This window comes from Onychostoma macrolepis, chromosome 25 (assembly GCF_012432095.1).
Source record: "Onychostoma macrolepis isolate SWU-2019 chromosome 25, ASM1243209v1, whole genome shotgun sequence".
NCBI classification, from domain to species: Eukaryota; Metazoa; Chordata; class Actinopteri; order Cypriniformes; family Cyprinidae; genus Onychostoma; species Onychostoma macrolepis.
The window spans coordinates 2,820,337-2,832,674 of record NC_081179.1 but is presented as its reverse complement, the minus strand read 5'-3'; the positions used below and the strand labels follow the sequence as shown (position 1 = coordinate 2,832,674).

Genomic DNA, 12,338 nt, shown 5'->3' with positions numbered 1-12,338 from the left:
AAATGTACTGTATTCCAGTACAAACTAATAATGAATTATAAGGCTGGAAGATGAAAAATAATATCTCAATATTTTTCAACCTTTAAGATATTTTATATATATATATATATCCCAGTATTTTTGTATTTGCACTAAAATAACTCATAAGGGTGAGTTTTTTTTTTTTTTTTATCATTTCAACCAATCATAAGTAAAATAATTTTTTTATCACATTCTCTAAATATTTGAATAAACGTCTTAATATATGAGAAAAAGCACATGCAGAGTTCAGTGAACATTTGTGATGATGCAACTTAATCACAATAATCCACAAGTAATCCACAGCACTCCAGTCCATCAATTAATGACTTATAAAGCAAAAAGCTGCGTGTTTGTGAGAAACAGATGAAGTATTAAGACGTTTTTAACTTCAGACCTTTGCTTCCAGCTAAAATACAAGTTCATAGTCAATAATAGCACTTCCTCCAGTGAAAAAGTCCATCTCCTGTTGTCTCTCACATCAAAATCCTTTCACATATTTGTTTAGAGCTGTTTTGGGTTGTGAATGGTACTTGATCTGTGCAGATTTCTCTCCTGATAAAGACGAGATGACTTTTTTCACTGTAGAAAGCAATATTTTAGATAGAGGACACATATTATAGCTGTAAGCAACAGTTAAAAATCTTTTATGATGGATTTATTTCTTACAAACACACAGCTTTTCGCTTCACAAGATGTTAACTGATGGACTGGAGTGGTGTGGATTACTTGTGATGTTTTTATCAGCTGTTTGGACTCTAATTCTGACGGCACCCATTCACTGCAGAGGATCCATTGGTCACTGGGCCTCATTGGATCCAACTTTCATTTTTGGGTGAACTGTTCCTTTAAGCAGCCATTCACTCAATAATAGACAGTAGACTTGGACAAAAAAAGGAGTAGAAATCTAAAAATAGTTTTTAATGACACAGTCGGTGATACATACAATACATTAAGCAATGCAAAGTGTGTCTACACAAGCATACAATCAGTGTCGAGTCGTCAACTCCATATTCATGTCTTTCTTTCAGCCCTATGAAGGATGAGCTCGCATCAATTCACAGAAATGCCTTCAGTTCGACTCCCAAAGGCAGCTGAAGAGGAAACCAGTGGGAAATAAGTAAAAACATGCTTTTACATTCTACAATTAAAATCAGAGCAGCAAATGATGTTTATTCCACCAAAAACATAGTGGCGTCTAAAGCACGGCATCGCTCCCATCATGCAACTTTCTTGTCTGTCCTAGTGTGACATGTTTCTCTTATTGTAAAACATTAGTTGGACAAAAGCATTTAGTCATTTTAGGTGTCCATTTAGAAATTAAATCATGCAATGAATTGCATTAAAAGGATTAGTTCATCTAGAAATTGAAATACTCATATTCACCTTTATGTCATTTCATAGATTCTGCTAAAAATCTTGTTTTACATTGCACAGAAGAAAGTCAGTCAAGTGGACAACATGATGGTGAGTAAATGATAACAGATTCTTTTATTATTATTATTATTCCTAAATTAGCTAAATTAACTGTAGTTTCAATGCAAGAAAATCTGATTATATCTTCAATATAAGTGAATTTTGTCTTACTTTTTACAAAATCTGCTAGTGCAGTAAGACAATGCACTTCTATTGATGAGACAAACTTTGAAAACACGTCTTAAAATATCTTAAGTAAATCTGAAGCTATTCAGACTGGAGAACTCACATTTCTATAGCCATTCAGAAAGCTTGCTAATGACTTGCTAATTGTGATTTCATAAATGGACACCTAAAATGTTTAGACAGAACGGTTAATGTTGATGTTTTTAAAACCAAAACTCTGACACGTAGATGTGAACGTTGATGATGTTCCTGTGAGAAACGACTCCTTTTGTGACGTAGTTCATGGCCAGCTTCAGTACGGTGCTCACAGGACCAACCAGCGGCTTCACCTGTCTGACCACACCTGTAGACAACAAAATACAGTCAGAAAAAGGGTTTATACACTCACAACACAGCTAAATGTGGCCCAAATCTGTTTTTCCCCTCAAATGAGGTGACAAACATCCGTTTTTAGTATGAAAGCATACAAAAATCACTATGAATCTGACATTTGAATTTCCAGACTAGGCCACTTTCATGGAAATAAACTGGATAAATGACAGTTTTTTTCATTTTTTTCCCATAGGAGGTTGTGCCTCACAAATAAAGTTCAGAAACATTGTTTATTGTCTAGCAATCTCATGAGAAAATCAAACTATTTTCTGAGATTTCGTATGAATTCTTACTATGTGTTGTGTACAATTTCTAGTAAAAAAGTACACGTAAAGGTCCAGCCATCGGTGAGTTGTAAGCGGATCGTACGAAAATGTATGAATGAGATTGTCCAAATTTATAAGAATTAGCCATCAATTTTCCAAAAGATTAAATAGTTTTGAATTGGGAGTTTATCGATGTAAACCGTAAAAAAAAGTATGTGAGTGCAAATGCTAGTTGCACCCACTTAACTTGCAAACTCCGCAAAACTATTTTACGAAGTGGTGACTTTGTATGAATTCGTACAATGTGACTTGTACGAAAATGGGTGATTTTAAGAAATAGGGCTAGAAATTATTCGTAGAAATCTAGAAATAGTTACAAAGTTACTTTGTAGTTGACCTGACAGACGCATTGCAAGTGGTGCTAAAGCGAACATAAACTGTCTTTTCTCTTTCAGAACAACTACTTAAACTACTCATGGCGGAGAAACAGTTTGTACAGACATTTCAAAGAAATTTGAGTACAGTAACCTAAAAGCTCAAGCTGCACTGGCCTAGCGTTAACATCTGCGTTTGCGTACTCATGTCTGTCCTTAGTTAATGTTTTGGCTTTAAAGCACGCTCTGAAGTTTAAAATTATGGATCTTTTGTCATTTATAGAGACAAAACATTGTCATAATTATGTCTGGGCCTCTAATAAGTGGTGGTAACATAACAGACACAAAGTTTATGAAAATAAGAATAATTCACGGCCATTATACAGTGACTCAAAGGAGCAGCACATACTAAAGCTAAATGATGGATGCGACGCTTATTGTTTCAGAAACAAAGAAAACAGCAAGACATCCTCCGTTACAGGCCTGGCAGACAACAGCGAGAATCATCCAAATGAGCCAAGAACGCTGGAAAATCTTCTGAAAGTGAATAAATGAAGGAGACAGAAACGCTGGGTTTGTACAGACTGTCAGCGCCAGTGACATTAGCAAGTTAAGCTGTAGCGTGTATCAAACTGGCGCGTATCAAAATCACGTGATTTCAGCAAAACGGGCTTCCTTGCAATGGTCTCAGGTAAGTTTTACGACATATGTTAAGATTGAATGAATTTTAATAAACATGCGTATATAATAAAAAAGGAGGGTGAACATTTTTTCATATAGGCCCTAATTAGCCATGTCCTGCCTAAAAACACAAAACAGCACTACAAATTAAAAGAATACAAATTATTACTGGTATTTAATGATTTGTATATTAAATTTATTAGGTTACATTTCATAAAACATTCGGAATTAGCTTGTAAAAGGTGTCTTTTACGCAAGTTTGGGGTGTGTTTAGGTTGCATTTACACGGTTTTGACCAGTAGTTGTCGCTATTGTGCGATTGTTTCAAGCGCTTCAAAACAGTGAATCATTTTGCGAAGCAATTGATTCAATTGATTGAGAATTACGAAAAGCTGTGTTTCATCCATCACTACGGCTAATGCTTTTAAAATAACAAGCTTCCCACGCTTTTTTATTTTTATCAAACACAATATGATAACAGGAATAGTTCAACTAAAAATTCAAGTATTTATGATTTTCAAACTTGCTGCGTCATAATTGATCATGTGACGCACAGGAACCAATAGCATTTTGCATTAATGTCATCATGCTCTAAATAATTAGCTCAACCAGAGGGGTGGATTATAAGTAAGCAACGGATATCATTTCAGTTAATTTGACTTCAGAAGACTCCTAATTCAATTTATTCAGTTTATAATAATTTTGTGATGTTTTTGTCCTTTTTGCAGGATTATATATCACCATCTACTAACTACTATAGAAATCAGAAGCTCAGATATAGGGTGAGTAAATATCAAAATATTAATTTTTGATTAAACTATTCCTTCTATTCCTGTGATGAAATAATAAATATATACTGTGACTTTGATCGGCAAGAATAATTTAATGTGCAGTTTAATATTATTTAGCATAATCAAATATTAATCACAAAAATAGATTTACTAACTCCTCAGAAGATGGAGACCAAGTTCTTTTGAGGGGGAAAAATGTTCCTTTCACATATTTTGGTTGGCAAAGCTGGACCGGTTTTGATTTCAGAGTTTAAAGGCATCATAATGAGCAAGTCACATATATATAATATCCTTAAATTACATTTATATGGTTTTATGCCTGCGTAATATATAACAGCACCACGGACCAATATGATACACTCTTAATTCAACTAAAGCATTGTGTTGCTGAAGTCAAATGTCACTTGATGTTGATACCAGACCACATCACAGAAGCCTTTTCAAACCACAGCACGGTCAAGGATTACAAGAGTAAAAAGTTTAAAACGTCGGCAAATATTTCTGTGGCCAGCTTTGACACGACATACAGTAACAGCTGGACCTTGTAAAAAAGGTCAAATTGTGAGACCAGAACTGTAAACCATAAACTTTTTACCTCTTGTTCAACTAGAGAAAGAAATATTAGCAGTCTTGGCTATATAATGTAAAAACAAACAGAAAAACTCTGGTATTCCTCAATAAGACAATAAGCATAGCATTTTTATTCTCTAATGCAATGAATGTACTAGATTTTGTTTCAATATTATTTGTTCTTTAATATTTTGTATTTTGAGGGGAATTCATGGTACTAGACAATATTCACATCTGAATTATTCACCATTTATTTCTATATAAACTAATGAAATATAGGAAAAATATTTTATATTATTTTCAGTTAATACAGTGTTTCAGTGCTTGATGTTTACTTGTTTCCCAATTTGAAAAATTTAGAAGAGCATTAAAAAACTGATGTAATGACAAACAAATAATGTGTTTTTCCTTAATAAAGAGATGCAAGGAGACTTGTAGAAGCAGAATGATTTAATTAAGTAAAAGTTTTGCATTTGGATGTATATTTAGACATCATAAAATGAAATATGTTATAATGTTATATATATTATAGCTAATTTGTAGATTATGTTTTGTATTTTGTATTATTTATATTTCTAATAATCTGTACTAACTTCTAACGTGTGACTTTTTTGCTTAAAACCATTTAGCAAATTCTAATCATCCCCACAATTTGTGTGTGTGTTCATATGTGCCACAAGTGTCACCAAATTTTGTACGATTTCGATTAAGTAAATAAAAAAAATAAAAAAATTCAAAACGTAAAAATATTCAGTCTAAAATAACCGATGACCACTAGAGGGTTAAGCTAGAAACAAACTCTACACAAATTTGCATAATTAACATCCGTTCTTGCATTATGGTAGCATAACACTAGGGATGCACTGAATGTTTGGCAACCGAAATTATTCGGCCGATATTAGCCAAAAAAAAAAGCTCTTTCGGTGTTCGGATCGAATAAAAAGACAGAATAAATTGTTCTGATCAATGACATTTTTGGTGACGTGATCAAACAGCAACCAGCATAGAGTGAGAGGCACGCACTCTTTATAATGCAGCAAACATGACGGCAGTGTGGAAGCGTTTAAATCTGTCCGAGAAAAACGCAAAAACCATTACAAGCCCCGACAGCAAGAGACTGTTTAGTACTGCATCGCATGTCTTCCATGAGAAGTGGTGGTTGTTGCTGGTTACTGTATGATGACTGAAATCGCGAATTGGCCTTAAAAACTGCAGAATGTTGTTTGCTAATACATGCACAAATTGCATGTTTTGTCTGCTTTTTAGCCAGGGTTCAAAATCCAAAGAGCGAAGAAAACCTGCGTTGAAACAGTTTTACTCATCAGCTGCTCAGTAACATTTTTATGAATTTTTATAAGGCATGGATGTAACAATGTGATACGTGCAACAAACATCTTCCCAAATTCATCTTCATCTTCAAAAATGGCAAAAATATTTTTATTTTACTAACTCATTCATTTTAAGTTAAATTGTGCTTTTGTTGGTATAATATGTGACCCTGGACCACAAAATCAGTCTTAAGTCGCTGGGGTATATTTGTCGCAATAGCCAAAAATACATTGTATTGGTCAAAATTATTGATTATTTTTTTATGCCAAAATCATTAGGATATTAAGTAAAGATCAGGTTCCATGAAGATATTTTGTAAATTTCTTACCGTAAATGTATCAAAACTTAATTTTTGATTAGTAATATGCATTGCTAAGAACTTCATTTGGACAACTTTAAAGGTGATTTTCTCAATATTTAGATTTTTTGCACCCTCAGATTCCAGATTTTCAAATAGTTGTATCTCAGCCAAATATTGATGTATAAATCTCAATTTTGAAAAATTGACACTTAAGACTGGTTTTGTGGTCCAGGGTCACATATCTACTAGAATGTTAAAAAATGTTCAGTGTTAAATATTTTTTAATTGTTGTTTCTTTGAAAAACAAGACAAATCAGTAAAAAGCACATTTTGGCTATTCAGTTTCTGCAATGGTGAAAATTTTTTGCAAAATACATGGGGAAAAATCTGCAAAAAAACGTGTTCGGTAATCATAATTCGGCCTTCAGCCCAGTGTTTCATTTTGTTCAGTTTTGGCTTCGACCAAGAATTTTCATTTCGGTGCATCCCTTCCACTCTGAAATTTGACCATAGAAGAAGATGTTAAGTTTATGTTTAGCCATAAAAGTTTACACTAACGGCTGACACACTGTAAAAAGTGATAAGTTAAAATTAGATAAAGTTATTAATTAAATAATAATAATAAAAAAAAAAAGTTGAGTGAACTTGAATATTCACTTAACTTATTATTTTTTTTTATTATTATTATTTACTTAATAAATTTGAGGCAACGGGTTTCCTCAATTTTTTTAAGTTAAGTCAACTTATCACTTTTTACAGTGTATCTACCTTGTTTTTAATGAGCGAGAACGGCAATTTTAAACTTCAATGTGCAAGGCTTCCGATGACATTCCCTTCCATTTAATTTAGCTATACAAGAACAGCTCATTAGTATTGCAAACTGGTATATGTTATTATACATATTATTTAATTTAATATCGTAATTGTAAACTGGTTTGTAGTGAAATACTGCAAACAAAGCACTTTGTTATTCTTCTAGTTCTTCATATTCTGATGCATTTCAAAATGCAAGGATGCACAATCAAGTTTGCTAAAAGCAAAGCAAGTTATAGGGAGTTTACAAAGTGTTTCAGGAAGTTTAAAATCACCCAGCATTGTTTTGTTTAGAACTAAATGCTGAATGTGTCTGCGGTGGCTTTCCAAACCATGAAGCTGCGCAAATGCGTTCCCACGCTCATTTCGAAATGCCATTAAAGAGCATGAAGACTGCAAATAGCTTTAGTTAAGTGCATGTTAGCCGTGTACACACTTGCCACAAAACAAAGTCGAGTCGATGCCAACAGCCATTCGTCATCCTCAATGGCTACGTGGGTTGTGATATTGAAGGTTTACATGTAAACAGTGCAATTTCTGGTTTTCTGGTCACTCCAGCTCTGAGAGGAAATGTATGACAGGATCCAAAATGGGCAGGTTTAACACTAGGGACAAATGCGAGGAATGAGTTGCTCGACCACAATATTGGATAATGACATGCTAGCTGATGGGTTATGCAGGAAAGGGCAACGGAGTCGGCCCACATAGCCAAAATGCCAAGGTTTATCTGCGCCGGTGAACTCACCCCCAACGCCGCACCACACGAGCGCAGCTGCGTTACTCAAACGGCCCTAAACAACTGGAAAGAGGACATGACTTCTACTTGCTCTCTTTGAAAGGCCTCATGTGCGGTTTGGTGTCTCAAGCTCAATTAGCAATGAATCATTGCGGTCAACTTGTCGGACTGAAGCTGGAATGTTTGTTCCAGTCGTACCTCCATTGAAAACTCGACCGCACTGTCATGTTTTACGATTGATCGCTTGTATTCTTTATCGCTGAGAGTTGAAGTGCAGTTTATTCGGTGTTGAACTCTGCTGGTGTGGCATTCTGGGAATTTAGCCCGGGAATTTGAAATACTTGCAACGCCGAACTAGTGGTCTGCCAATAATGAATAATGTATTTGAGCACGTCATTATGAAGCGCTCAAGCCTGCCACCTACAGGTCCTGGTAGGCTAGTACACTTTTGAATTGTTTACATTCACATATTGTTGATGTATAGTTAAAATGATTAAGTATTATCATTTAGTATAGGGACCAATTATCACTATTAACTAGTTGCTTATTAGCATGCCTATTATTAACATATTGGCTGTTTATTAGCACTTATAAAGCACATATTCTGCATGTCCATATTCTACATCCCTAATCCTTCCCAATACCTAAACTTAACAACTACCTTACTAACTATTAATAAGCAGTCAATTAGGAGTTTATTAAGGCAAAAGTAATGGCTTGTTAATAGCAAGAATTGGACCTTAAAAAGAGTGTGACCTTTGGCTAAATTATGTAGTTTAGAGTAAAATTACCGAACATGACATGACAAAATATTGCTAATTTAAATTTACTTAACTCAATTTAAAATACATTGTCATCAAAAGACTATACTATATTAGAAAATGTGTAAAAATGAGCATTGTTTTATTTTTATATTAATTATGTTTTTTTTATTAGTTATATGTTAAGGGTTTGGATTATGGTTTATTTAAAGTTTAAAGTTTATTTAAGTGTTATTTAAAGATGAAATGTTTTGTGCTACACACACACACACACACATACACATATTTTTATTTATTTTTGTGTTTTTATTTATGGTTTTGATTTTTCGGATTATCAGTTTAACCTTAAGAATTTTTGTACTTTACTTTTATTTTTATGGTTTATTTAAATTTGTAGTTTTTAGTTAGATTTAAGTGTTTGGAATATGTTTTAATTAAAGGTGAATTGTGTTTTTTGTGCAATTAGTAAAAAGTTCTAATTACTTTTAAATTTAGAATAGTAAACTAGTAATATTTTGTCATATGCAGTGATGTTATTCATGACTAAAATGCCACATAATTTCAGTCAACAAAAAATGTTAAACCATGATTTCAAAATATATATTAAATTATAAATTAAAATACTCATCAACAATATGTGAAAGTAAAACATTTAAAAGTGTACTAACACTTTTCCCCATTGTAGACTTATGTAGGCTATTTATTTATTTATTTTTATGGTTTTTTATTATGTGAAGTGATTTTTGTGCTAATAGTAAAAAGGTAAAATAAGCATTCAAATCAGTTTCCTATTCCACAGATGTCAGCTGTTAACTAATAGCCAAATAGCTGTTTTACCAATGTTTTAGCGAACTCGCATTGCAGTCTATCATTTCCAGATCTCACTTTTTTTTTTTCTCCCCCAATCCTTTACATCACATTACGGAAGCAAATAAGTTGTGAATGCGGTTTCATGTCGACTTTAAATCATTAAAAGTCCCGTTCTCTTGTATAACTCCTGGCGTAGCGTAGCGTCTTGGATGCGTCAGAGCGTGTGATGAATCAGCGGGTCTCTGGCTGCGCTGTGAGTGAGTGAAGAGTGTCTGCGGGGGCTGCAGACCACCACAGTCGAGAGAAAACACGTTCATTTTCACTGCTAATCCCTCAGCTGAGGAGTCTTCGTGGCTTTGGTCCGGCTCATTGTGTGGCTAATGCCATGCCATTTTGTGATTCACTCTCTGATATGTTGTTATCCAGAGGCTGATGCGTTAGACGCTCCTCTCTGGCTTCAGCGTGTGACGCTCAACATCCTGTTGTTATTTTGTGCTTTCAGATTAGATAAAGAGTCCTCCGAAGACCCTTCCTCGGGCGTAAGCCGATCCTCGCGGTGCGTGAAATGGATAAAATAGCAATGGTGAACAGCATGTCATATTTTCTGTGCAGACCCCAAAAAAGGTCAAAATGAGTCAAAAAAAAAACATTTTTCGTAAGGCCATACAGTGGGCATCATTCATGAAACACAAGCAGAACGAATTTGTGAAAGTCATTCGTAAGTTCATACTTCATTTTCCTCAGTTGAACAGGCAGAGGCATTTTATATAAACCATTCGTTCTTAGTTGCATTTAATTTAGGAAAATTAATCATGAACTTACAAATGACTTACAAAAATTTGTTCTGCTTGTGTTTCGAGAGGTTTTTTTTTTTTCATAATTCTTTATTTTTTTTTTTTTTTGAGTGAATCATCTGTGCCATAAATGTCATGTGAATAATCACACTGGAACTGCCCCATATGACCCCAAATGACAAAGAAAGGCAAAATATACTATATATTGTTTAAACATATATTTTTTTAAAGAGCATGGTTAAAAGAAATGTGCTTTCTAGAAAGCGTGTTTAGTTTTAAAGCTTCAAAACAGCAAGAAAAATGGTCAAACTATTTCCAGTTCTTGCATTTAATTAGATGTATTTTTGACAATATTTATATATTCTGATTTTTAAAATACATTTATATAAATATATATATATATATATTTTAATATGTATTAGAATTGCTATTCTATTTAATTCTAGCATTTAATTACATTTTTGCATTTAATTAAATAAATTTAATTAATTCGTACATGTATATTTTAGACAATATTTATGTACTCAGATTTTTAAAATACATTTATATTAATATATTTCATAATATGTATTTTCCTATACTATTGTATTTCATAGTTACATTTAATTAAATTTGCATTTATATTTAAATGCAGTAATTCAATTAATTCTTGTATTTAAATAAATATATTTTAGACAATATTTATACATTCAGATTTTTTAAATGCATTTATATAAGTTTATTTTATAATATGAATTAGTATTTTTTTTTTTGCTATAATGTTTTTAATAAACATTAAAAAATAATTAAAAAAATTCTTTATTAAAATTTCCTTTGTCATATGGAATATGTCCTGGCAAAATTACTTTTTTTTTTTTTTCAGAATAAAGCGATATTTATATTTATTTAATTTATGTAATCATTTTTAAATGGTTATCAATAGAGAAAAATGCGTTTTTCTTGCACAAATGTGTAGCTATAGCAGCACTACCAACTGACTAATATAACATGATTTTAACCACTATTCTTCAGTAATGTAACAGTAGCTGTAATATTTATACAGTTTATCTACGCTGATGCAATAATCAAACAATCTCCTAAAATATCCTCTCTCACACATGTGCAACATTCGGAAGTCTGATTCATTCAGTAAATCAGTTTCTTTCAGAAGATAAAAATAGCCCAATTATTCTGAATTAACCCTGTAAATATGCATATGTCTACTAAAAGTTTTGTCAAATTTTGATAGCAGGAGAGTGATGAACAGCAGCATTTAACTAAAAAAAAAAATAAAGTCACCATGCACAAACTCAAATGAATCTTTTGTCAGCATGAAGCGATTCACTAAAATAACTTCCCCGCTATACAGCTAATGCAAAGCGAATCCTCGTCCCTCCACAGCGTCTACATTTCTGACACACTTCACTAAAATTCCTCCGGTCTGTGTGAAGGACAGTAGCCGTAGCCAACGTCACATACCTGATCACAGACAGCATGTCTCTGCCGTCGCCTCCGTTTGTAACGTTAACTTCCCTGCGCTCAAATATTGCATCACTTGGAGCGGCCGCTGACCACAGGTGCATATCCCTACCAGATGTTTCCACCGACTGGAATTTTTATCCTGCCTTTTTTACCCGGCCCAAGGTGGAGCCAAACTGAGAGCCGCTCAAGGGAAGATGCCACGCCGTTTGATTTCCCACCGTCCGCTCCCGCCGATGTCGGTACATTCCCCATGCTCGTGGTAGTCCAGGAAGTCACCGCAGTTTTGGGCTATTCCAGGCCTGCATTTCTGATATCCAGACGTCATCAGCGTCCCGGGCCAGGGATTCATCCTCAGCGAGGAGCTCGTGTCAACAAGGAGAGCGTTGATGCAACAGACTGGACCTCCTTTCCCAGCCGCTCGGACCACACACACTTTTTGCATCCAGTGCCACAAAAAAAATGTTGAAATTACACACGAGAAAGTGTTTCCCAGACCGTCCAGCTCAAAGCATGGTTTCTGCAGGTCTTATAAAGTCTGAATTCGCCCTTCCACAAATTAAGGCCTAAAATCGGAGCAGAAAGTCTTCATAGTCATGGCATTAAATGTTGCTTGCACTGCCAAAAAATATATCTTACGCAGTATTTTTTGTTTTGTTTTC

At 33.9% G+C, this 12,338-nt stretch overlaps 1 protein-coding gene across 3 annotated transcripts in view; it reads right to left on the bottom strand.

The window, feature by feature from the left end:
* Positions 1-924: 924 nt before the first annotated feature.
* fbln1 (fibulin 1) overlaps positions 925-12,338 on the bottom strand; it is a 90,508-nt gene continuing 79,094 nt past the window's right edge. For all 3 annotated transcript variants that reach the window (XM_058766451.1, XM_058766448.1, XM_058766447.1), the window contains one exon: positions 925-1,963. In XM_058766451.1, coding sequence (XP_058622434.1) covers positions 1,824-1,963 — 140 coding nt within the window. In that variant the 3' untranslated portion in view covers positions 925-1,823. The remainder of the gene's footprint in view (positions 1,964-12,338) is intronic.